The following is a 27,530-nucleotide window of genomic DNA, read 5'->3' on the forward strand; positions in this document are numbered from 1 at the left end:
AACGATTGACTAATGCTTATGTAATCCAGGTTTATGTTTCCTGTGCTTCTAGGGTTTGTAACTCTTGACTGGAGTATTTTAAAAAAAATTCTTCGAAAAACATACTGTATTTTTCATGCCATTTTTATGGATGCTGTCGCTAAATATTTTAATGTTTCCTCACGTATTCCAAGGAAAGGAGTACTGGTGCTTCTTAGGTTATTATTGTTGACCCCACCCTCCCCAAGGATAATGAACATCTTCAAAAACATTGTCTATATAAATGGTCCACTGTGTGTTTAATTCATTGTTATTATGTTTTAGAGTTGTCCAGAGGCCCTCGGTCTAGTTGCTCGATCCCACCTTGAGGCAGTTTTATCGCGTCTTCACAACTTTGAAAAGATTTCTCTTGCCCAGAGGTCGGGTGGATTTTTTGCTACTTTTCGACGAGATTCAAGATCAAAGTTGGATTCTGACATGAATCGAGTCATGATTCTTAAGGCTTATGGTGAAGCTGCAATGAAAGCTCCGTTGGTTCAACTTATGATGCATGCTGATCCAATTGCAGTTGTGATTACTCATGTTCTTGAAGGATCAAATGTATGTATAATTTGCAGTTTAGTTAGATGTAAAAAGCTAAAAACTATCTAAAGGGAAGATAGGGATCCACACACCATCCGGTGTACGCTGGGCACGTAGAGAGAGAGAGAGAGAGAGAGGAGAGAGAGAGAGAGAGAGAGAGAGAGGAGAGAGAGAGAGAGAGAGAGAGAGAGAGAGAGAGAGAGAGAGAGAGAGAGAGAGAGAGAGAGAGAGAGAGAGAGAGAGAGAGAGAGAGAGAGAGAGAGAGAGAGAGAGATGAGAGAGAGAGGAGAGAGAGAGAGAGGTGAGAGAGAGAGAGGAAGAGAGAGAGAGAGAGAGAGAGAGAGACCCTCCTGCGCGCTTAACTCCTCCCCCCGTCTCTTGGGTACACACAATGGCAAAAGATCAACATTTTGATATCGTCATTTTACGAAGAATATTCAGAAGGTCCAAATTTTGCCTCAACAGTGGACTTGATTCATGCAGCTGCAGTAGCTGCACGAAAGTCAATGTGCAATACGAAATTTTTTACTTATATATTAAGGGAATCCAAACTTTTCCTTTTGGGTTTTCTGAGATGTTAAGTTTCTTAGTGTTACTCTCTTTGATCTCAATGTTTTCCTTTATTTATGCTTTAAATTATTTATACTTTAAAGTATTTAAACTTTAAAATCTTTTATATTAACCTTGGATGCAGACGGGTTCGTTCCTTAGGGGTGGTATAAGACACTTTGTTGATGCTAATTCTTTTTGATTGATAACTTCGAACTGGTTGCATTTTAGATTTTTGAAATCAAAATCAACAGTTGTTGCATTTGATGTGTACATTATTATCATCATTTTTTTTTCTAAAGTTTTGGAGTCATTTTATTGAAATTGGATTGTTAGATATTGCTTGCTAGGTGAATTGCACAAACAAACACACCCCATTTTTTGACCCGTTTCCTTTCTTTATGTATATATACATAAATATTATTTATAATATATATATATATATTTATATATATATATATATATATATATATATATATATATATATATAATATATATATATATATATATACTAGCTGTTGGGGTGGCGCTTCGCGCCACCCCAACACCCAGTTGGTGGGGCGCTTCGCGCCCCCCCAAAGCCCCCCGCGCGCGTAAGTCGTTACGCGCCATATTAGTTACGCGCCATTGTAGTTGTGTCCCTGTGTCCCACTGTGAATATAGATAGATTTATTTATGTGTTTCAAACTACGTAAAAATTGCGAATATACAACATTTTGGCTTTCCACTACTGGAAGCTTTCCGTTTCCAATTGCCAGCAATTGATCTGAAATGTTTGACCAGAATCATCGTTTTGCAATCGGACACGCTAATTTGTAGTTAATTTAATATTTTTACGTGTGCCCATAAATTAGAATTTTTCAGGCAAGCATTCATTTCGTCTGCAGGAGTTAAACTACGTAAAAATTGCGAATATACAACATTCTTGGCTTTCCCATTGTCTGTGCATATACAAAGCCGTATGCACTAATAATTGACGTCATATGCAAACGCTCTTTTTACAAACAAACAAACATGCATACACACAACTCGTTTTTATATAGATAGATGGATACAATACAAATTAACTGCGTAAAAACTTGCGAATATACAACATTCTTCGCTGTCCAATGTCGCTGCATATAAATAGATGTCAGGTTTACCGACCCTCGAAATGCAACGTACAATTTCCATGGGAAAAACAATCAGTAATAAGATCTATACCACATTTTTCTAATGATTGACCTTGAGCTTTGTTAATGGTGATTGCAAATGCTAATCGAATTGGGAATTGCAATCTTTTAAATTGAAAAGGCAGATCCGTTGGAATCATGGGAATGCGAGGAATAAGAACAGCCCTTACCCTCAAAATGCCCTGTCAGATTGTCGCTTTATTAGGCTTTCCATTGTTTTTTTTTACGGCAAGTCGCGTGCCATTGCAAAGCTTTGGTGGGTCGCCTATTTTTAGTTGTAGCACGTGTGATGGAACCCTGAAAGATATATGGAATTTAAAATTCAGATGGATAATTAACCGCTTCATGTGGTTCCAAAACTGTGTCGACTGACTTGCAAAGGACTGCCTGGTCTCGAATCTTGGTCTAAACAATATTGTTGATTTCGTGGACGTCTATATTTTTGGGTGCGAGAATCGCTCTTTCACTTAGCCATTTATTATTTTTATAATTTTTTAGAATATTCGGAAATACTTTTTCAATCAATTCATTTTTGGACGTCACTAAACTACAGAAATCAGCAGGTAGTTGTATACGTCCTGAAATTGAGTCTATCGTATCATAAATGTCTTTTTGTTCCGACGTTAACTTGTAAATGTTATTTTGTACATACGACAATAGATCACTCGTACTGTAACTTTGTTCACGATCCAATTCTACACATGTCGAAACAGCAGCGATACGGTTAGGTGAAGGTATTCCCAAATCCTGAAGAGGTTTGTTTGCCATACGTACGCACAAATCTTCTATAATAACTAAAGTGTCGTTATAAATTTCTGATGTAAAATCAAAAGTCATTTCTGACGTCTCTAACTGTTTTCGATGGAGTATATCTTCGGACATTTTTGACTTATATTTTTCCCATAACTCTGTAGGAGCTGATGGAGAGCAAGTGTACGAATTTGACTTGGGGTTGACGTTTCGCACGCGTCATTGATGCAGTTATCCAGTGTTGGTCATTCTCCAATAAATTCAGAGCTTGGCATGCACTACGGTAAGTGTCATGTATAGTACCGTTTACAGTTCTCAAATACTCAAAGGATGTCGACCGGGTACATTCACCCAAAAGCAGGCGTAGAAAGAAGCATTCATGTTGATTGGGGTGAACGGTGTAGAGTCTTCCTATCGTGGTATCTTTGAAGATGGTAGGTTGGCCGTAAACCACTGGTTATCTACTTCGATGGTGGTACCGTTGCCATTGTAGGTTTTTCAGTCATTTTACAATTAGAAATTTCTCTTTCAACGGTCTTCTTACAATTAAAAATTTGTCTTTGAACGATATTCTTAAATACCTGTGGTCCTGGTCGTCATTTATATTCCCTGTGTCCCGGTCGTCATTTGTGTCCCGGTATCCCAGTCTGTAATTTCTCTTTTTTCTTTTTCAGTTTTCTTTTTCTTCTTATTTTTCAGCTTCACTATGAAATACATATCGCCGAACCTTTGTTTTTTTAACTAAAATCTGGTAGTCATTGATGACCTTCTCCAAGTCAAAATCCCAAACCCAATCATCATCGCTATCATTTTCAGTTTTAATATGTTTTGACTCTCGCTGTCCCAGGTGGATCTTCATCTAACTGCGCGGTTTTGCGTTCTTTAGCCTCAAGCCTGTTTCCTTGCTGTTCTTTTGATTCCTCGGCACGCTTTCTTTTCTGACTTTCTCTATCAGCAGCAAGTTTTTTGGCAGAGACTCTTTGAGCATCTTCATCAGTCATTGTAAACTTAAACATTAATAGAATTCTACGCGAACATATGTCTTATATAACTTGAATGACGTCACCTTCAAAGCAAAAATGATGGCAACTAATTTCATGACGTCAGCCGAAACATGACGTCACCTGATCCACAGATCCACACACAGACAACTTATTTTTATATATATATATATATATATATATATATATATAGTATATATATATATATATAAATAATATCTTTTTGCTATATCTTATCTTTTTGCTCTATGATCCGTGCTAGAAATGTTAAAAAAATGGGTATAATCTAAATTATTCAAGGGAAAAAAACAAATCTGAAAACTTTAAATAACGCAAATCTGGATGTTTTATTGTATAAAAATCAGAATTACGAGTCAAGACTAGTAAGATCACACTCAGTGTGCCGTTAATCAGTAGAAAGAAAGTAAACTGTAACAAAAGTTAAAAAACCATATCTTGTGAAAAAGATATACCTTCCTGAAGATATATGAAAACGGGTAACCTCATGATTTTCTTGGTTAATTTATGATGGCGTTGTTTTTCATCTTTTTTTTTTTTTTTTTTTTTTTATTAAGAAACAAACTTAGAGTTTTTACTCGTATCAGTTTACTATACCTTTTTGCTCTGAGGTGTGTCGTGATTATGGTATTATTAACTTACTATTAACTATTTCATTACTATATTATTTTATTATTTTTTATTTTATAATATTATTTTTATTATTTATATTATTATTATATTAGTATTATATTATTTTATATATACTCTAAATTTTGTAATAATATAATAATAATATATATTATTTTATAATATACTAATATTTTGTAATAATATAATAAAATATATATTATTTTGTAATATACTATTAACTTACTATTAACTATTATATTATTTATTACTATTAACTATTACTATTGACTATTAACTTACGATTTGCCACAACAATTGTGCTTGCACCTGAAATGGAAATTGCATAAGAGAAAAGAGTTAACATTAGAGAAAAGTGGGAAAAGAATTTGTTACTATGTATTTTGTTAATCAAGAGCTCTGTTATTTCAAACATTTCTTGTTCTAACTTCTCTTTCCTAGAACTTGGAGGTTCGACGATCAGGTTTGGAGGCTATATACTCAGTTGCCACCTCTCTTGTGTCTGATGGTGTTAGTGACCAGTGTGTTTTGGAGAGTGAAGTGTCGCTAATTGGTGTTTGCTTAGCTGAAATGGCCGAAGAAAGTGCAAATGATGCTTTTCTTGTTACTGCACTGCATGCTCTAAGCGCATTAATGTAAGTTAATCGTTTTGTTCATTCACCGTCCCTTCTCCTCCCTCCTCACCGCCTCCTCCCTATCCCTTTTTATTTTTTGGTGACTGGACCGTACACATATGTAAACTCACTTTTTTTTAAATAGAGCTAAATGCTAGTGTTCTTTTTCGTTCTTCTTCTCCATTCCTTCCTTCTCCTCGCGGCCTCCTCCCTATCCCCTCGAACTTTTTGGTAAATTGTATCATAGATACAACTTTTTAAATATAGCTAAATGCTGGTGTTCTTTTTCATTCATTGTCTCCTCTCCTTTTCACTGCCTCTTCCCTATTCCCTTGTACTTTTTGTTGAATTGTATCGTATATATATTGAAAATCCTCTTTAGATAATGGTATTTAATGTTCAGTTTTATGCTATAAGTTATTTCTTGTATAGTAATTGACAGTCGGTAATGATTATGAAATATTGAGCGGGTCGCTCCTTACTACAGTTCGTTACCACGAACTGTTTGAAACTGCACTCTGATTTAAAAGACTCCCACCTATTTTGAATGAATCAAGGAATTTTTCTGAAAAGTTTCTGTGTAATATACACTTTTTTAATAAGCACATGTATAAAATATATGGTCTACACTTTTATAGGTAAATATGAATATATATTTTTGCGTAATATGCTGTTTAAATGTTTATACTTGCCAGGTTTTGTCTTATTGTTCCATTCTACATATGAAGTGGCACTCTGTCTATGGCTAGAAGTTTATCTGATTCAAGGACCAAACGAAAAACGGTTCGTTCCCGAATGGGGCGGGAGGATGTTGTAGGGAAAGATTTAAGGAAAATATTAACTTCTTGGCAGGGTGTAAGGAGGGAGGCTTTGAATAGATTGGGTGGGAGGTGGAGCATGAGTAGCTGCGTCGGCCTCAGTTGGCTTGGTGTTGCAGTGAGTTGTTAGTAGTAATAGTAAAGTTAAACTCCCCTTTATAAGACATTTACTTGCTAAGATATAAAAAATAAATTGCATAAGCTTCATGAGAAGTTGAATTTAATTCGAATCCAGTTCGAATCCAATTCAATAACATTTCTTAATGTTTTTTTACTCACATTTGGAATTTCGTTAAAACAAGTTCAGTGGTTTTGACCTCACTTTCTATGGTTATACTGAAAGAAAGGTTAAGCCGAAAGGTCCTTAATCCTTTTATGGATGAAGGATGACACGGGTTGCCAAAGATTGGGCTCTTTGGCCATCTTTCTGGGGCCAAACAAAAAGAAGGTTGTCTCCAGATGGAGTGGGAAGAGATCAAAAGGAAGGAATTAAATAGGATTTGAATTTCATGGGAGGAGTTAAACAGTGACGCTTTGAAAAGATTGGGGTGGAGGAGGAGTGTGCGCAACTGTTTTTGGCCCTAGGATGCTTGGTCATGAATTGAGTTGTTGGTAGTAGTAGTACTTTGCCAAAATGAAAGAATTTGGATTCCTTAAAAGAAGGGGAAAAATTAATGTTTAATTTTGCAGTTCACTCCCTAAAGTTTTGGATGAATCGTTAAGGGAGCGTATATTACACAGAGCATTTGAAGCAGTGTTGCCAACGTACGCTTACTTGGAAAGTCTTCAGCTGGATGTGAGAGCTGTGAAGCTACTAGTCGCTTTGAAAGATCTAGTCCTTTATTTGGCCAGAATGAAATTAGAACCCAAATCAACAGGTTAGAATTTGCTGATTGTGACACTCATTTAGTTTTGGGGTGCTATATAATTTATTCTGGTTGAGCTGTGAAGCCCCTTGTTGCTTTGAAAGATCTAGTCCTTTATTTGGCCAAAATGAAATTAGAACCCAAATCAACAGTTTAGAATTTGCTGATTGTGACACTTATTTAGTTTGAGGCTCTCAATATACACTACGATCCTGCACCCTATCCAGAATAAAGTGCAATATGGCGATTAGGCTGTTTTTGGCCAGGGGCTCTTGACCTTTATTTCGATTCCGTAACGCTTTGAATGTTTTGAACCCTTTAGATACGATTTTACATCCCTTTTAGAATGAAATAAAATATTTTTTGGTGGGGCTATATTAATTATGCTACAGGTTAGAGTATGATTACACTGGGCTTATTATGACCAAGGGGCTCCTAAACTCTTTCTAAGTCTAATTTCTTTTGAATTTTTTTACGCGATCTTCCACTCCTTTCAGAATAAGTTAGAAGATTTATGACTCAAGCCTTTGTAGCTGTACCGAGATATTGACTGCTGACTATGACGCTCAAATAGATCAATGATCTAAAAGCTATTGCCAAATACCTCCCTCTTTGAATGTTTAACTCGATTTTGCACCCCCACCCTCCCTTAGAATAAGAAATAAGATTTTTATGTAAGCTTTACTTTATTAATGTTGTAGGTAGATATTAATAAAGTAATGATGTTTATTGAGACTAATTTAAAAAACTTTTTCCACAAAACAAGTTTTACAAAGAAAAGTGAAGAGCTCTATTAATCCAAGAATGAGCAAAAATAAAGTCAAATATTCTTCCAACCGTAAAATTACGGAAAATCACTATTAATAAATAAATGAAACTCAAAACGAACAGAAATTACAATAAATAGCAGAGTCAAACTGAAAACGAGACTATTTGACTTTATTTTTGTTCATTCTTGGCTAAATGGAGCTCTTTACTTTTCTTTTAAAACTTGTTTTGTGGAAAATATTTTAAAATTAATTTCTGTTCGTTTTTTATTGATATAGTCTTTTTCATGAAAAAAGTTCTTATTTTTGTTTTCTATAAGAATCCATAAGTATGGATTGCTATTGTATGTTGAAGAAACTTTTTCAACAATTTTTAATCCTGACACAAACAGTATTTTTTAATTTAATTTTATAGCTTCTGAAACTTAATATCATTCCCAAAAGATTCTATCTTTGCCAACCTGGATGCACTTACACTCTTTTTGTTTATTTAAATTGTAAGATCAGAAGTAGTAATAGGAGTATCCCCAAAGGTTTCAACTTAATACCCCCAGTCATTCTCAATATATTGCTGAGGTTTGTTATTGGCGACCATAAACACAATGTCTTTTGATTTATTTTTAAGCAATATTTAGTTTTAAAGCATAATGGGCCTATTGTATAATTGTGGGGGGTTGACATGCCTAACATCACTAAAGACATAGTTGCTGAACCGTTATACTATGCTGAACAAAATGGCTGTCTCAAGGTTTCGACTAGATGCGGTTAGGAAAATAAATGGGCTTAAGAGAAGGGCTGCTTGCCGTCCAATCTCTTGTTACTCTTAAAAAGGGCACCAGAACTTTTAAGTTTGAATTGAAATAACTCTTCTAAAAGTTTCAATGATATTTCTAGCTATTATAGAGTGGTACTGCCTATGACATTGTTTATATACCCCTCTGAAATCCTGCATCTATACAGTTTTTTCCTTAAATTGAAACTTCTAAACGTTCCCTAAGAGTTTCATCCTAATACCTTTAGCGTCATTAGTTATATTAACTGTAGTGATAGTATTGAAAGTATACATATAGTGCCTTCTGGTTATTTCAAAATCCCCCACAACTTACCCTTAAATGTCTAAATTAATAATACAACATGACATAATATAAGTTGACAATGTGGGGAGGTTGACATCCCCAAAGACATAATTACTAGACCTTTCAATAATGCTGAACAAAATAGTTCTCTTCAAATTTTGATTGGAAGTGTTTTGGGGAATGATAGAATTGTAGGGGGAGGCTAGTTTTTCTCCTTTCACTTTTGACTCTTAAAAAGAGTACTGGATCTTCCAACTTCTAACTAAATGAATCCCATCCGATCCGAGATTTATGCGACTATCCGTTCCGTAAGAACTTTATATGCCCGGGGCATAACTTACAACGCTTACACCTGGGCTCTGAAGGGTAGTGTCCACCTTGAAGCCAGTGTTATATGCTATTTATACTATTGTGAACAAAATGGCTATCTCATAATTTTGAGTGGATGCGTTTGGTGAAAACAGGTTGTCAGGGGGGGGGGGCTAGTTAAAGCACATCAATTTTGACTCTTAAAAGGAAACTAGAACTATAAATTTCCGATCAAATGAGCTTCCTCTAAAGTTCAAACAACCAAACCTTCCATAAGAAGCTTATATGCCCCCGGGGCATAGCTTACAACCCTGTCCCCCAGATTCTGGGGGCGGGGTTGGGTGAGGGGGATTGTGTTAACCCCAAAAGCCTTGTTGTGTGATCTTTGGACTCTTGAACAAATGGCTATCTCAAAATTTCTATAATATAGCACATTAAAAAATATAAATTTGTTAACATAATAGCTTAATAGGTATAATATATAATTATCAGCTATTATTCTTATTTTAAAAGAAGCTTATCTTGTGCTTCTTGTGCGTTTAATTCCTACGACAAAATACGTTTAAAATGTTTAAACTTTTTAACTTTAATAAATAAAAAATTATTAAACTTTAAGTAATATATATCAGTATATGTATACTAAACTGACAATCTACAGCCATTTTTTTCAGTAAAGTGCAAATTATGTTCTGGTCCTGAGAAGGTATGGGGGTTGCCAAAGACATAATTCCCAGACCTTTCAACTACGCGGAACAAATTGGCTATGTCAAAATTTTTATTGGATGTGTTCAGGAAAATGGAGTGTTGGAGGGGGGTTAGGTAACCTCTAATCACTTTCGACTGTTAAAAAGGGCATTAGTTCTTTAAATTTTCAATCGAATGAGCCTTTTCGAAGTTTCTACGACAACAAATGCCCATCTCAAAATTTCTAGCAGATGTATTTTAGGAAAATTCGAGGTGGGGGGTATCCACCCCCCACCTTGATCACCATGAATCTTAAAAAAGGCACTAGAACTTCCGAATACCAATCCAATGAGCCCCCTCCGAAGTTTGCACGACCACTCTTTCTATATATACCTTATATGCCCTCATGGCATAACTTACATACGACCACTCTTTCTATATATGCCTTATATGCCCTCAGGGCATAACCCTTTCCCTTAGGGCTGTGGGGTTGTCATCCTCAAAGACATAATTTCCGGATGTTTTCATTATGTTGAACAAAATGGCTATCTCAAAAATTTGATTGGATGTGTTTGGGGAAACGGTGGGTGGAGTAGAGAGTTTAGTTGCCATCCAATAACTTTCGACTATTTAAAAGGGCACTAGCCCTTTCAGTTTCCGATCGAATGAGCTCTTTTCGAAGTTTCTACGACAACAGATGGCCATTTCAAAATTTCTATCAAATGCATTTCGGGAAAATACGAGGTATGGGGGAGGTATCCACCCTCCGATCGCTCTTAATCTTAAAAATGACATTATGATTTCTGATTACCAATCAAATGGGCCCCCTTGGTATAACTTACAACCCTTACCCTGAGAGCTAAGGTGGGGAGGGGGCATCCTCAAACACATAATTTTCAAGCCTTTCATTTATGTTGAAGAAAATGGCTATTTCAAAATTTTGATTTGACTTGTTTGTGGGAAAATGGTGGATGTGGGAAGCGTTAGTTGCCCTCCAATCACTTTTGACTATTAATTAGGGCACTAGCCTTTTAAATCTTTGATTAAATGGCCATCGATCAAATAGCCATTGGCAACAAATCGCCATCTGAAAATTTCCATCGGATGTATTTTGGAAAAATACGAGGTGTGTGTGTGGGGGGGGGGGGGTATCTACCTTCCCATCACTCTGAATCTCAAAAAGGGTACTAAAACTTCTGATTAGCAATCGAATGAGCCCCTTCCGAATTTTATACGATCACCCTTTCTATATAAACCTTATATGCCCCCAGGGAATAATGTATAACCCTTGTCCTAAGCTCTAACCCTTGGCTCTAAGGGGGTGATCATCCTCAAATACATAATTTCTGGATCTTTTAACAGCGATGAACAAAATGGTTATTTCAAATTTTGGATTGGATATGTTAGGGGAAATCGTGGGCGTGGGAGGGGGTCAAGTTGCCCTCTAATCACTTTCGACTATTCAAAGAGGTACTAGCCCTTTCAGTTTCAAATCGAATGAGTACATTTTGAAGTTTCTATGACGAATCCTTCGATACGAAGTACCGTGGTCTACAACCCCAAAAAAAGTAATACATTGCGAACACATCGCTCTTTACTTAGGCAGTGCTATTGCGCTGCCTATGATCAAGAATTTCCAATCTGTTTCCACGTGCGTGCCATTCTAAATCCCTTTCCAAAATTTATCCCCCCCTCCTTTTAGAATAATAATAATAATAATAATAATAATAATAATTTATTTATAACCCACAAAGTACCTTAAACTGTGGAGTAAACATACTAAAAAAAAAAAAAAAAAAAAACAAGACAAAAAACATAACAACATAAATAACATAGCAGCATAACAACATACAACATAAGTAAATTACCTCAATTCAAAAATGGCCAAAGAGGGTAAAAAAACCCAATCATTTGCCGAGTTTTAAGAGATTTATCTTTAGATAAATGTTTTAGTCGCGAGGGCGCATCAACGATGTCAAATTTAGAAACGACTGTATGATTCCGATACCACCGAGGCAGACGCAGCAAATACTTGCAATACTTAAAATATCCTGAGCGTATTTTCTTTGTATCCTTCTTGCGAAGAAGGAAAGCAAAACCAGAAAGATAAAAAATAGTAGGGACACAAAAACTAGAATAAAGACGGCATAGTCCTTTTCGGTTACACCGACCACGATTTGGTAAAATTTTCGTGTATCCAACCCGCATACTTTTCAGCACGCTGGACGTAACAGCAGAGCAAGTAGATGAAAGTGACGTGGAAAAAGAGAGACCCAACCATTAAATACTTGCTGAACATGGTATAGTTGAAGAACCCAAGCAAAGAGGTGATGCTAGTGGAGGACTCCCAAAACACAAAAACTCACGTTTGGAGGCATTAACTGAAAGGCCTACTGTGGATAGTGCGGCTGAAAGCCGGTAAAGTTGATAATTAGACTATGTTTTGTCCGGCTAAGTAGCAGAACATCATCAGCATATTCAACGTGACTAATGCCTAAATTATCATTGTAAAAAATTGACAGTTGGAGACACGAAGCTAAAACACATTTAAATATGCTCGGGGATAACACGGCACCTTGCCTAACGCCTTTTTTAACAGGAGTATACTCCCCTACAGTACCATTCCACTTCACCCTAACTGAAGAATTAGCATAACAATACTTAAGCACGGAAACATTAGAAAGGTTAACACCTGAGGCTGCTAGAGAAAACAAAGCATTTGAGTGAATTACATTGTCAAAATCACTAGACTTTTTTGACTTTCAAAATATGAAAATATGCTGAAAATGTCCATGTTCAGAATATTTTTAGGTCTCTTTTAAAATATAAGGCATTTTCTTGAAGTGCTGTTTTAATTAAGGACTGTAAGGACAGGAAGTAAGGGCAATAAGCCTTTAAATTATGAAGGGCAGTGGAAATGAAACCTGATTGGTTTAGCTAGGTGAAAACTTCCAGATTCGTATTTATCTTTAGAGATTCCAATGAATCAGGAATTAAATTTTTTTGTTTAAAGGGCCCCAAATGCAGTAATGCATTTTTTGGTAGTGCTTAGCTTCAACTTAAAAAATAGACATGTGGATGAAAAAAAGGAAAAAAAATGCTAAAAACGGGTGCACCATACAGCTTAAGAAATTTTAGACTTTTTGAATGAATAGTTTATTTTGAGAATCAATACAATGTTTGAATTCTACCGGTCAAAACGTAATGTTTATTTTAAGTGATAATACTACTGCTACTGCTCTGACAGAGACCAACACAGTGACAGACGCTGCTACTCCACCCTTATCTATTCAAAGCCTCTCTCTTTACATCCTTCCAAGAAGTTAAGTTCCAATTCTCTTTAATCTCTTCTTATGAAGTTTTTTCATTACGTCTGATATTTTAACTGATAAGATTCTTATATTTGTCATCACGGTTCAACATGGCAACATTGACAGAAGTGTGATACTTTAGGAGTAGTATCGAAGTCTTGAACCAGACAAAAGAAAAGTATTAGAAGTTGCAGTCTTCGGGTATAAATAGACCTGTGATAGGTCTAGGACACTTGGGTCCAGGATCCAGATCACTGGTTTTGATGTCCTTGATAATTTTTGTCGAAATTAGAAGGGGTGCAGTCTTCCTAGAAGCAAAGTGTGAACGCTCATATGATTGGAAGATCGGCTGAAGTGGCGTATCCCCTTGAACCTAAGGAGGGGTTCAAGTCATTATAGTAATATAGTAATATAGGGTAGTAACATAACAATTATTACCCTAGTAATATAGTGATATACTACCCAAATAATATAGGGTAGTCATTGTTCTTAGACCCTATAATTCGAATCTATCACTCTAATGTGTTTTCATCCATTTTATCTGTGATAGGTATTGTGGGTTCGTTAAAAGAGGGGTTTCCTCCTATTGCTCGTTGAGAATAAATGTGAACACTAAAGACTAGTGTATATATATATATATATATATATATATATATATATATATATATATATATATATATATATATATATATATATATATATATATATATAGTTTTCTTTATTTCAGATATCCTCTTTACTGAAATTCTGCGTTGGATAGACTACGACAATGCGTACGTAAGGAATGCAACAATACAAGTTCTTCATATGTCCCTAACTTTGATGCTTGACGAGTGGCGAACAGATTTGGCAACAACCGCTAGGGTTGACTTTAATGGCTCGGTGGCAGCTCTTCTGGCAAGATGCTTTGACTCATCGCCAGCTGTTAGAAACGAAGCTGTTGCCAGTTTAAGTGTGGTTATCAGATTGTCATCTCGTCTTCAGGGCTTGTCGATTAATCACGATGAAGATTATATAGATAAACTTGCAGAAATAAAACTGGTGTTGTCAAGTTTGGATGATCGCCTTTTTGTAAGTTTCCTTCCAACTAAATCGGATCCATTTTAATTTGGTCAAAACTGATTGATTTTTGGGCAAGGCACAGAATCCCTTATATCATAAAAACAGAAGAAATTGACACACGAATAACTGCTTAGTTTGTAAGCAGTTTATATATATATATATATATATATATATATATATATATATATATATATATATATACATATGTATATATATATATATATATATATATATATATATATATATATATATATATATATATATATATATATATAAAATAAAGTTTAAAAAAAAAATAAAACAAAAATTAGGTGCTTGCTCATCTATTTTATGTTGTGTATAGTGTAGATGCTCAAAAACTTTCCGCTAATAAAACTTGGACACAGGGAAAAAGCTTTTAAGCATATAAACTATACGCAGCATAAAAGAGATTAGCGAGCATCCAAAAAAATTATTTTATTTCTGAGAAGTTTATGACTTTGGAAACAAATAATTAAGGGAAAATATTCAATCTCAAACAAATTTGATGGAATTACTCTTATAGAACAACAAAGAGAGAAAAAACTCAATGAAAAGACAACAAACGAGACTGCGGCCAGTAGAGCGAAAAGATTAATGATTAAAACAACGCTGATATTTCGCCTTTATGTAAACTAGGCGTCTTCAGCACAAAAGAAGCAAAGATAAAAAACTAAAAAAACTAAATAGAAATAAAACCACTACTTATATTAAGAAAATACAGTTGTCGCAACTGATCCACGTAGGTCATAGAGCTATTAGAGTTACATCAATGAGAAAACCAAAGCAACTGAGTACAAAAGTACAAAAATTGAAATGAAGTTAATTATTCTGTTGCAAAATAACCCTCTTGTTCGCTATTATTGAAGCAATTTTTTTTGCTCTAGTTGGTAATCTCGTCCCCTGATGATTATGTAAAATCTTAATTCCCTTATTAACTATTGGTTCCTCATTGGTTCTCTCCCCATATTTTTATCAAAACTATTTAAATGTTTACGGAAAACGTCTAAGGAATCTAAACCGTGTTTCTAAATGCAAACCAAATCATCCATGAATCCACCCCAGAAACAGGGAGAGAGCCTAAAACTGTGTGTAGTGGAGGTTTCAATAGAATCCATGGAATGATTTGCCAACAAAGGGGAGAGGGATGCCCCCATAGGCAAACCAAACACCTGCTTGTAAAATTCTCCTCCCAAAATAAAAAGAATATTCATTTACCAAAAATGTAAAGTACATTATATGCAAGCACATTACAAGCAAGTACAATATGCAAGTATATTATAGATACAACTGAATCTAGGGCACCTCAAGCTTATTTTTAAGGAAGTTAGTCTGTCGAATCAACTAAATATTTCACAAGGTTTTATTCTAAAAATAACCAATTGGCTAAGGTTGTCGAGCTTGTGTTTATTGTCCAAAAAAACTAACGCAGAACAAAAATTTTTCGGTAAATACAACAATTGTCAAACGATAAAAATATACATAAAATACGAAAAGATGAAAATAGTTAAGCATGTGGATCTAAAAAGGGACAAAACAATTAAAAATTAAGTTAATAAATTTAAAACAAAGACAGCATTAAGACTTTTTATAGCTTTTTCTTTTGCAATGTATTGGAGTGTTTTTAAGCTTTTTACCTTTTACTTTAAAGGTGACTTTTAATTTGGTTGTATTAAAGAGGATAACGGAAATAGTTCCTGGGCTTTGGGAGTAATTAAAGGCTTTTTGCCAAAGATGATGTGAAGAGACTCAAAACTGTCATGTATGGTGATTAAGCCCCCCTTCTTGAAGCATAATCATCAGGCATTTTATTTTAAAAATGGCCTTAAAAGATCTCTTTTGCATAGGCTTTATTCTATTATTTTGCTCTTCCTTCGGTGTAAAGAGGGAGGCTTCTAATAGGTTTTGAGGCAAGAGGAAGGGTGGATAGCTGTGTTGGCCTCAGGTGGCTTGGTGTTGCAGTGAGTTGTTAGCAGTTGTAGTGGTATTTTTTTTCTTCGGTTATACCATGATGCTCTCTGCCACTTATATTGAAAAGGCTGAACAAAAGATATATAAACTTGGAGTAGGCTGTATGGTTTACTGTGCTTCAAAGTTTTACAACAAGCTTAAGGTAGGGTAATAGAAGGTTTGACTTTTTGTTTCTTTGTGTTTGTCATTTGTCAAACTAGTCTACTTGGCCCAAACAACCATTATCAGTGCTAGTTAAAATGTTTTCTAGTACTATTAAACAATTGGTTAATTATTTAGTTTGTTTTTACATTTTGGCAACGGTTTGACAGGAAGGAAGCAATGATTATGCAAAAACGACAAACGTGAAATTCACTCGTAACTAAGTAATTAACTAAGTTAACTAAGTAATTAGTGAGTAAGTAACTACTAAGTTCACTAGTAACTTTATCATGATTAATCAGACCGAAAGCTTTTTGAGAGTGAACTACTGGTACCACTAACAACGCGACGTAACGCCGAACCACCCGGGGCCAACACAGTTGAGGGCACTCTTTATCCACCCTAATCTAGTCGATGCGTCACTCTTTATTCCCTTCCATTGAATTCCAATCTACTTTAAATCCTTTCCTATGACCTTTTGTCATTTCATTTGAGAAGGACCTACTTTTCGTTTGGCCTATAATGGATTCTCAAAAGGTTAAACAATCTGTCATCCTTCATCACTAAAACGTGGTCTAGCCGAAAGCCAGGTTCTAGTCAATGTTTTTTATGTATGGTATCAAGCCACAGACATCTACTAAGTAGGAAATTTAAAAGCAGATGATTGTATTTTCAATCCTTTGTCGTCCGTTGCTGACCTGAAGCTGAAACCATGCTTATACCAAAGTTTATGGACTTCTCCCAAGGGGTTTACACTTTTTAGCTTTTATCATACTTCGGATTTTTTTTTTCTTTGGCTGGTGTTTGTCGTCTTTGATTTTATCTTCTGAGTTTTCATTCCTTTTTCATTTCTAGGTTGAGGTGGGCCATGCTCTTGCTAAAATTGCAAGTACACAGATTCCAGTTGGCTCTCTAAATCTATTTATAGAGTACCTTTCAAAAAGCCTAGAAGATCCTTGTGAATCATCCTCACGCGGTATATCAATAATCATTTGGTCAATTCTCTCTGAGCGTGGCACTGAGCTCCACTTACGGACAGGTGACACACTGAAGATGCTATTTTCCAAACTGCCGAGGGTTACGAACGAGAAGACAGTTTTGTACGTTCTCCAGGGAGTGATGGCAATGGGGAAGCATAATATGGATGGTGTAGTAAATGAACTGCTTCAGCATACCCTGCCTTTTGATGAGAATGTGAAGAAGTGCTTTAAAATGATGGCAGCTGATCATAGTCTTGGGGCAAAGATTTTGAAGCATCTCATTGTCTACCTTGGCCAAGGACAGGTTCTTGATGATCATGGTCTACCCTTGGATGGGAAAATTGTGGCTCACAGACCGCTTGCGGTGAGTGAACAGTCTTTTTGTTTCATTTACATGGTCTACTATTTCATAATGTTTTAAATTTTCTGTTTTATATTTTATGATCTTATAGTAAGCTTTTTTTTTATCTTCTTTAGTTTATATTCTCCACCTCCTTATTTTTTCTCGGGAGAATATAACCATTAAAATAGATAGATTTAATTAAAATAAAATATGTCTAATTAAAATAAAAGTAAAGATAAATCTAATAGATAATATATATATATTTATAAATAAATTTAATGAAAACAATAAATATAAAATTAGATATAAAGCTACATAAAAAAGTAGCAAAATATGAAAATAGATGTAATGAAATTACTGGAGAAACAGCGACATATTATAGGAAACTAAAAGTGAGTGTCAGCGATTTAGCAGAAATTATATTTCTTTCGACTACTTTAATACCATTGCGTAGTTTTGTGTAAAAGCAGTAAACTAATATTGATCTCTCCTTGATATTAGCCTATTTAGCCCAATAAAAATAATTGCCGGGGGTATATTTCCTCACTGATTCATTGATTAAACATTATCACAGGTAAGGTTGCTATATACTTTCATTTTTTCAACGTTTTTCCTGTACGCCACTTTTATTATTTAGTAAGTACTATTTACTTGTCTGCCTTCCCCCTACTCCCTTTCATCCAGAATAATATTTTGACAATAAAACTGGCACGTTTTTTATTTTGACGAGATAGGGGTTTGAAGCCAATCATAGGCTTCTTGGTGTATTCTGGATATGCTTACAGGACTCTTTTCTTGGGGAGAGGGGGGCTCATCGTCCCATATTAGATGATGTTTCATCCTTTTGTAAAGTCTTGCTAATTTTCTAACTTTAATTAAGCATTTTGCTCAATATTAATTTAAACTAAATATTGATTTATCTATTCAATATATAAACTCTAATATTGATTTTCAATATCAGTATATCGATATTGATAGTAGCCCAATAAAGATAATTGCCGAGGCGTATATTTTCTTACTTGGTCATTGATTGAAGATTATCCCAGATGATGCTACTATATATGTTTATTTTCATAATGTTTTTCCTGCACCACAGTTTTCAACCTGCCTCCCTCCCCCTTGTCTTTTCTAACCAGAATATTTTGGCCAATATTTTTGGCAATATTATTGGCAATACTGCCAATATTTTGGCAGTAAAAATGGCATATTTTTCATTGTATGAGTTAGGAGTTTGAAAAGCCGATAATACGCCTCTTGGTGTATGCTGAATTTGCTGACTGGATTTATTTTTAAGGAAAGTGGGGCAGATCGTTCCAAAATGGACGATGTTTAATCTAAAAAGTAGTTCCGACTGGTGGGAAATTTATACTTGTCGTGTTGTTGTCAAGAAAAGACTGTGTATATCGAAGTTGACTGACCGTATTTCAAACAGTAGGCTGTACGAAAAATGTGGTTCAATCCCGCTTTCTAGGGCTATAATGAAAGAAAGGTTGGGATGGATAGGCCACGTTCTGCGGAGGAAGGATGACAGATTACCGAAGATTGTCCTTTTTGGCCAACCGTCTGGGGCTACAGAAGCAGGTCGTCCTTGTCTGGGTTGGGAGGATGTCATAAATAAAGATTTAAAGGAAATGGGAACTTCCTGGGAGGGTGTAAAGAGGGAGGCCTTGAATAGATTAGGTTGGAGGAGGAGCGTGCGTAGTTGTGTTGGCATCGGGTGGCTTGGTGCTGCAATGAGTTATTAGTAGTAGTAGTGGTAGTAGTAGTAGTAGTATATCGGAGTTATGTAGGTGCAATATACACAGTTATCATTTATTACAAAAAAAAAGAAAAGAAAGTATACCTGCTGATGAAACCTTAATTGAGATTCGAGTAATAGAGACTTACAAAAGGAAAGCACGCCTGTGCTAGGTTTTGTCACTTCTAAACTTCATGACACTGATATATAACATGATTGAAGTATTAAATGCTGTAAGCCTGAAAGCCTTAGCCCATTTACACATAAATATGACATATGACCCCAGAGATCTCAACTTGTGTTTTAGATTTTCCATAATTTCTTTACTGTTGATGATCTTGTTTTTTAATTTGAATCCCTTCTCCCAAATTGTTGTTCCCTCCATGAATTGAATTCTTGCGTAAAAAACTGATATTTTCCTTCAGCCTGCTATAGGAATCTAAAGAAAACATATATTCGGCAGCAATGGGAAAATTCTTTGACTCTCTGAAGCCCTTTTGCCGTTGATGTATTCAATTTCCAAAATTAACGGGTAGACTCTGTAATGAGTTCGCAGCGTCACTGTACCATGCATCCAGTTTCAATGATTTCTTCTATAAACTGCCCGATTAGAAATAGCTCTTGGCAGCAAAAGGGCTTGAAAGGCTGAGGGAATTAAGTTGGAACTTTCAGGGAATGAAAACAGGATGATCAATTAACCAAAAAGGAAATATTCGCTTGCTACTACTACTACTACTGCCACTACTACTACTCCTACGTTTACTTCTACTACTACTAACCAGTACCACTACTGCTGCTACAACTTCTGCTTCTGAAGTGACTACTACTAAGACTGAAGACATGTATAACTAAAATTTCTTCCATATCTGCTTCTTTTAGTAGCCAGTTTATTTTACAAACAGTCATAGCAGTGGGTATTATGGCCAATGAAATTGAGTTTAACAAAACTCTTGAATCCCAATTTGCTCAGACATTTGGCTCCTTATTGTTTTTGGCTGGTTGCTTTCTTGACTTTTAGCCCTTGGATGACTCTAAAACTTCTTCCATATCTTCTTCTTTTAATAGCCAGTTTATTTTACAGACAGTCATAGCAGTGGGTATTATGGCCACTGAAATTGAGTTTAACAAAACTCTTGAAGCCCAGTTTGCTCAGACGTTTGGCTCCTTACTGTTGTTGGCCGGTTGCTTTCTTGACACAAGTGTGGCGGCTATGCCTCCTTCATCTCCAAGTGATAAGCAAGACAAAAGTTTTTTTGCACCGAGAAAAGAAACCTATAAACTAAATCCTTTTACGTAAGTTTTTTTTTGTAATTTTATGCATAGAAAAATGTATACTTTCTTCTGACATGTGTGCAGTTTTAACTTTCAGTGGTTTTAAAAGTTTTCAATTTTGTGCAGTTTTTGACATGCGTGAAGTCTTCAGTTCATAGAACTATGTCGAGGAAAAAAAAAACAACAACAAAAAAAACTCCCACAAGCTCTAAAAAATCATCAAAATTCTTCGTTTCTATTTTTTCAAAATATACTTTTTTCTTAGATTACCAAGAACAGTATAAATTTAATCTCCCCAAAAAACTCACGTGCTTTAAAAAATCATAAATATTCGACCTTTTTTATTCTTCCAAAATATACTTTTTCCTTAGATTACCAAGAACAGTATAAATTTAATCCCCAAAAAAAAACTCACGTGCTTTAAAAAATCATAAATATTCGACCTTTTTTATTTTTCCAAAATATACTTTTTTCTTAGATTACCAAGAACAGTATAAATTTAATCCCCAAAAAAAACTCACGTGCTTTAAAAAATCATAAATATTCGACCTTTTTTATTCTTCCAAAATATACTTTTTCCTTAGATTGTCAAGAACAGTAAATTTTTAATCTGAAGAAAAAACTCACACAAGCTTTAAAAATTATTAAAATTATATTTTTTTTTTAGTCTACTACCTAGGTAAGTGGAGGTGTCCACTTGATTGGTCTTTTGTTGCTCAATTTCACCTTTCCAACTTCACTTATTCCTAGTCTTAGCGACTCAGTCTTCTTAAATTTTCGTTTTTTTTGGACGGGATAAGCTTAGTTGTTCGGTAAGTGTGAGAGGGGGTGGGTATACGTATGAACTCATAATATATATATGAGTTAGGCTAAGCAGCATTTTGCAGGGAAATGTAATGACTTGGCAGAATTAAGGAAATTTTTATTGTGTGAATTTTATTAATAAAATAGCTGATTATCTGTTAAAATAGTTTTTTAAATAGTTTTATAGTTTGTAGCCTAGAATTTTTATGATATTTTTTTGGTTTAGTCTATTTAAGATAGCTTGTTAGGCTTGCTAGGTATTAGGGTTTGTTTAAATATTTCTTAAAGTATGTTAAAATGTTTTTGTTTTTTTTAATGCTTCGTTCTATTGATATAGAGGAATAATGACAAATAAGTATTAGGAGAAATTTACAAACTGGGGAAATTCCTGAGATTGGGATTTAATCGTAGAATTCTTGTTCTGTAGGCTTATTATGCGTTGTATTTTCGTACTTGTGTGTTGGATATCAAGTGCTTTCACTTTTTTCTTTTTGTCCCCTGTTGGCTTTTGTACAAATTAATTATTATTATTAGTTACGCTGCGTTTTCCCATTCAATTAATTTCATTTTGGTGAAGTTCACTTTTTTTAGCCTCTATTTCAGTTGATTTTCGAAGTTTTTGAAAAAATGTACTGATTCGAAAAAAATATAAAATTGGCGGTTTTTGTTTATTTTCAGTGATTTTGAAAAACTTCAGAATTTTATATTTTACTGCCGTTTCCTGATAATTCTGATGAAAACTAATGTAAGAGTCGACCTCCTTTATTTTGGAATTCAAAATTCAATTTGTAAGACAACCGTAAAAGTAACGAGCTCATATTAAATTAAAAAAAATATACACGTATTTTTTTTTTTAATAAAACCAAAATGTAAGCCAAAAGCAAAAATTGAAAGAAATTAAAATTGAGCTGCTACTTTTGACTAGGAATTTTTGCGTAGTAAACTTGAAATTATCCATTGTTTTAGAACTTGTAGACGTTGGGCGTTTTGCCTCAGAATGGCTGTTCACTTGGATGGCGGCTTGTCCGAGTTTACACCCTTGCATTGTTATAGATCTACTGATTTTATTTACCTTCTTCAGTGATAAGACTTGCAGTTTAAAGTTTTTTTTCTGCGAATGAAAATGCTAAGGATTTCATTAGAAAAATATTTTGAACTTCATTGCGCAGACTATGCTCATTGATTCATTCATTAATCTTTTTTTAATTACATGATTTCCTTGTAAATTATTCCAATCTGTAAAGTAGGTCAAGAATCATTTATCATATTTTCTTTTAAATTTCAGATGCGCAAGAGAAGCTGCATAGAATGCAGTTCAGAATTGTTTGTACTTAACTGTGCAGACTATGTTCATTTATTGATTGATTAATCTTATTTTTAATTATATGATTTTTTTTTCAATTATCCTAAAGTTTTAAGTAGCTCAAGAATTATTTATTATATTTACCTTTAAATTTTAGATGCATAAGAGAAGCTGCACAGAATGTTACAACTTGCGTGAACATGAATTTGACTGCGGAGAAAATGCAGTTCAAAAATTTTTGTACTTAGCTGTGTAAACTATGTTCATTTATTCATTCATTAATCTTATTTTTAATTATATGATTTTTTTGTAAATTATCCTAAAGTTTTAAGTAGCTCAAGAATTATTTATTATATTTACCTTTAAATTTTAAATACGTAAGAGAAGCTGCACAGAATGTTACAACTTGTGTGAACATGAATTTGACTGCACAGACAATGCAGTTCAAAATTTTTTGTACTTAGCTGTGCAAACTATGCTAAATGATTCATTCATTAATCTTATTTTTAATTCTTTGGTTAAAGCAATTCAAAATAATTTAAGCTTAAACTTCATACACTATGCTCATTGATTCATTCATTATTCTTATTTTAAATCGTATGATTTTTTGTAAATTATTCTATAATATAAAGTAGCTCAAGAATCACTTATAATATTTTCTTCGAAATTTTAGATGCGTTAGAGAAGCTGCACAGAACGTTGCAGCTTGTATGAACATGAATTTATCTGCGCAGACAATGCAGTTAAAATTTTATTTTACTTAGCTCTGCAAACTATGCTAATTGATTCATTCATTATTCTTATTTTAAATCGTATGATTTTTTGTAAATTATTCTATAATATAAAGTAGCTCAAGAATCACTTATAATATTTTCTTCGAAATTTTAGATGCGTTAGAGAAGCTGCACAGAACGTTGCAGCTTGTATGAACATGAATTTAACTGCGCAGACAATGCAGTTAAAATTTTATTTTACTTAGCTGTGCAAACTATGCTAATTGATTCATTCATTATTCTTATTTTATTATTATGATTTTTTGTAAATTATCCTAAAATATAAAGTAGCTCAAGAATCACTTATAATATTTTCTTTGAAATTTTAGATGCGTTAGAGAAGCTGCACAGAACGTTGCAGCTTGTATGAACATGAACTTGACTGCGCAGACCATGCAGGACTTCGAGTCCTTGGATTCCTCCCCAAGAATCAACACTTTGTGCAATAGAATTGCCTCTGTCGCCAGGTAAGACAATCAACCACTTTATACAGGATTATTGAACTTTTACCAGAGAAACTAGATGGATACGACATCGTTTTTTCTTTCTCTGTTAAAAATCCAACGACTCTATTTTAGTAGATGGTGTTGGCAACATCATCTCGAGAACCTGAAATTATTATGTTTTGTCGAGCTTTGTCATATTGTGTTTCTGCCATTTAGAATCTTTTCTGATAATGTGTATCCTGCCTTAAAATAAATACTTTTGGGGATAGCTGAATATAGCTTTTTTGGGTTCTAATATTTATTTAAATACGAATTTTGTTATCTCTATGGCTGTAGTTTAAACAAAGTATACTCAATAAACTAGCCTATGTTTTCAGATCCTATTTCACTAGCCTATTTCTTCGAATGTTAGAGGGAACTGCCATAATAACTGTATGTAATGTCTATAATAAATAAAACAACAAAATTTTATTTAAAGCTTCATAAAAACTATAATAAAATATTTTATTTTTTCACCCACAATACAAATCAAAAAGTTACAAATGCTTTTCAAAGAACATTTACCTCTTTTCCATTTTCTTCTTGTAAGTTCGTACCATTGAATCGATAAATATAATTTAATAAATATATTATCAATTAAATATATTATCAATTCAAAATATATTTATCAAAATACATTTCGTTTGAAATGCACTCTTTTATACCTCTTTTATACATTTGATAAATATATTTTGATAAATGCACTCTTTTATATCTCAGAGGTGATGGTAAATCATCTCTATATATATGATGATAAATATATTTTGGTGCATATATATTTATCAATGTACTTTTATCAAAATAGATTTCAGTTGAAAAGCACTATTTTATGCCTTTGATAAATATATTTTGAATTGATAGATATATTTTGATAAATATATGTATCAATTCAAAATATATTTCACTTGAAATGCATTCTTTTATACCTCAGAGGTGATGATGAATATATTTGGAATTGATAAATATATTTTGATAAAAATATTTGTTAATTCAAAATATATTTCGTTTGAAATGCACTCTTTTATACCTCAGAGGTGATGATAAATATATTTTGAAATGCACTCTTTTATACCTTAGAAGTGATGATAAATATATTTTGGATTGATAAATATAGAATCGCCGTAAAAATTATGCTTGGGCACGTTGATACACTTGTCTGTCCCCAACCTGCCGTATTAACTTGCCTACAGCGCCCAAGCGTTATATCAAGCAAATAGAACAAGAAAAAAGATAGAAAAAAAACAGGAAAAGAAAAGCCATTAAAAAAACATAACAAAAACGAATTAAAGTGAAATTACTAGAATATTGTTGTACAGTGACTTCACGGATAAATGAGATATTATCACTTTGTGTAGCATAAATATGTTCTTTACCGTCGAAGCATTGCATGTCAACTATGAGGACTGGTTACTTATAATATCAGAACTACCAGAAACCTGCATGATTTATATATTGCTGTATCTGCAAGGCAGATAATACAAAAACTTCAGTACCTAAATACATAGCCCTAATAAAACTGATATTGCAAGAGTCCAACAAAATATAAACATCAACTGCGAACTGAACTGCGTGATCACAGAACTAGAGTTAAACTTAGCCGTTGGCTTTCTATTGTATTTTTCTGAATTTTGAACGATTGTAGCGTGTTCAGATCAGGGTTGCCAACTGCTGACGTCCAAAAAGAGTATAAATCAAGGCAAAATAAGAGTTTTTGCTTGGAAGCTTTTGCTGCAAATCAAAAGTTTTTGCTGCAAATCAAAAAATTTGCATGCGCATGGCTGTCGCTGCTTGTGCATCACCACTGAGGTATAAAAGAGTGCCTTTCAAATGAAAAGTATGCAAGTTGTTAACCCTGTTCCTTGGGTTAATTATATTCCTGACGAAGTTGCCAACTACTAAAGTTCAAAGTGAACGAAAATTAACACCCAAAAGAGTGAATTTCACTCTTCCGCATCCACTCTAAGATAAAAAAAAAGTGAATTCCCACGAAAAGTGTAAAAGTTGGCAACTCTGGTTCAGCTAATAATGGGTTAATTACACTCCTGGCGAAGTTGCTAATTGCTAACGTTCAAAGTGAACGAAAATTAACACCCAAAAAGAGTGATTTCCACTCTTCCGAGTTCCCGTTAAGATAAAAAAAAAGTGAATTTCGACGAAAAGTGTCTAAGTTGGCAACCCTGGTTCTACTAATTTTTAATATCAGATAGTGCTCCTACTCGAAATGGTGCGATCTTTGCGCAGAAAATAATTCATAATCAAGTGGGGTCTTCAAGGAATCTGAGTTAAATAATAAATACAGTGATGCCAATCGAGAGGTGCATTTTCCCTCTAGAATTTTCGGGTCCCCCTCTTCGATATGGAAACTTGAGGGATATTTTCGTTGAAAAATGTCGTCCCCCCTAGATTTTGAAAAATATTTTTTGTCCCCCTTCCCAAAGTTTTCGTGAATTGCCCCTTCGGGCTAATTACTTGCATTTACGATGTCGACGCTTAAGACTTTTGCTCCTTCAAATTCATTCTCTCAAATTTTGTTTCGCTGTTTTACGAAACCAGAGTCCAAAAAAAAGTTTTGGGGCAACTAAAAGTCAATTTCGGAAGTAGTCTCTCACCTACCCTATATTAAGCCTTTTCTTCTTTATTTGATTTCAGAGTTCTCACCGTCGAAGCTACTAGCTATCTGGAAGACATTGTGGCCTTATTTAGCCATGCAATGAAAATGAACATGGAGCCATATCGTGTAACGGCTGCGCCGTTTCTCGCAGAGGTTTGCCTTCTTTTTTTAAACATTTTGCCCTTTTTTCAAACATTTTGCTAAAAAAATTTTTTCATTTTTCTATTACGGACATTCATAAGTAAACCATAAACTGTCTGTAGAATTAATTTTTTATCTCTTTTGAGGAAGAAATTTCCTTATAAGATTTTCTCTTTTCCCATTAAATATCTCCTCGTGCTATACCCCAAAGTTCTCTTTCTTCACCAACCCATATTTCCATGAATGCAACTAGAATTATTAGGTGCTCTGAATCCTTCGCATATCTCTTGTTTCATTTTGGAACAAAAAGTATTGAGTTTAGGATAAAAATCTGTCTGCTGAGGGGTAATTTCGCTGTCTTTTCATTTGTTTTGACGAAAATACCAAAAAGAGCATTTTCTAATAAAAACCGCCAAGTAACGTGGTTTCTTTTAAAAATGGGAAGGATTGGGGACGGAAAAATCCAGGGGACCACCCAATTACACCTCCCCCCTTCCTATCAATTGTTGCTACTGCAGGTGACAGCAAGAAACATCCTAGAAATCATAGGAACAATATACACATTTTTTCGCAAAAATGGGATGGAAATTGTCCAGTTAAACCGAACATATAAAGAACTATGGGAACAATCGGGAAGATATCTAGGTCTTGGAGACAGGGGCTAAGAGCTATCCTTCTCGTAAGTTTTGTTGAGAAGTTCTATTATATTATGTTAAATATAAGATTAAATACAGCCTATAAAGTCTGATGTTAATAACTCTA

At 34.2% G+C, this 27,530-nt stretch overlaps 1 protein-coding gene across 1 annotated transcript in view; it reads left to right on the forward strand.

Moving 5' to 3' along the window:
* Positions 1-27,530, forward strand: part of LOC136034043 (maestro heat-like repeat-containing protein family member 1) — a 109,390-nt gene that overhangs the window by 60,548 nt on the left and 21,312 nt on the right. Inside the window, exons 13-20 of the mRNA XM_065715119.1 lie at positions 304-579; positions 5,123-5,316; positions 6,804-6,991; positions 13,854-14,197; positions 17,174-17,662; positions 20,461-20,672; positions 23,861-23,998; positions 26,666-26,780. Of these exons, the coding sequence (XP_065571191.1) occupies positions 304-579; positions 5,123-5,316; positions 6,804-6,991; positions 13,854-14,197; positions 17,174-17,662; positions 20,461-20,672; positions 23,861-23,998; positions 26,666-26,780 (1,956 nt within the window). The remainder of the gene's footprint in view (positions 1-303; positions 580-5,122; positions 5,317-6,803; positions 6,992-13,853; positions 14,198-17,173; positions 17,663-20,460; positions 20,673-23,860; positions 23,999-26,665; positions 26,781-27,530) is intronic.

Source organism: Artemia franciscana, chromosome 12, assembly GCF_032884065.1.
Source record: "Artemia franciscana chromosome 12, ASM3288406v1, whole genome shotgun sequence".
NCBI classification, from domain to species: Eukaryota; Metazoa; Arthropoda; class Branchiopoda; order Anostraca; family Artemiidae; genus Artemia; species Artemia franciscana.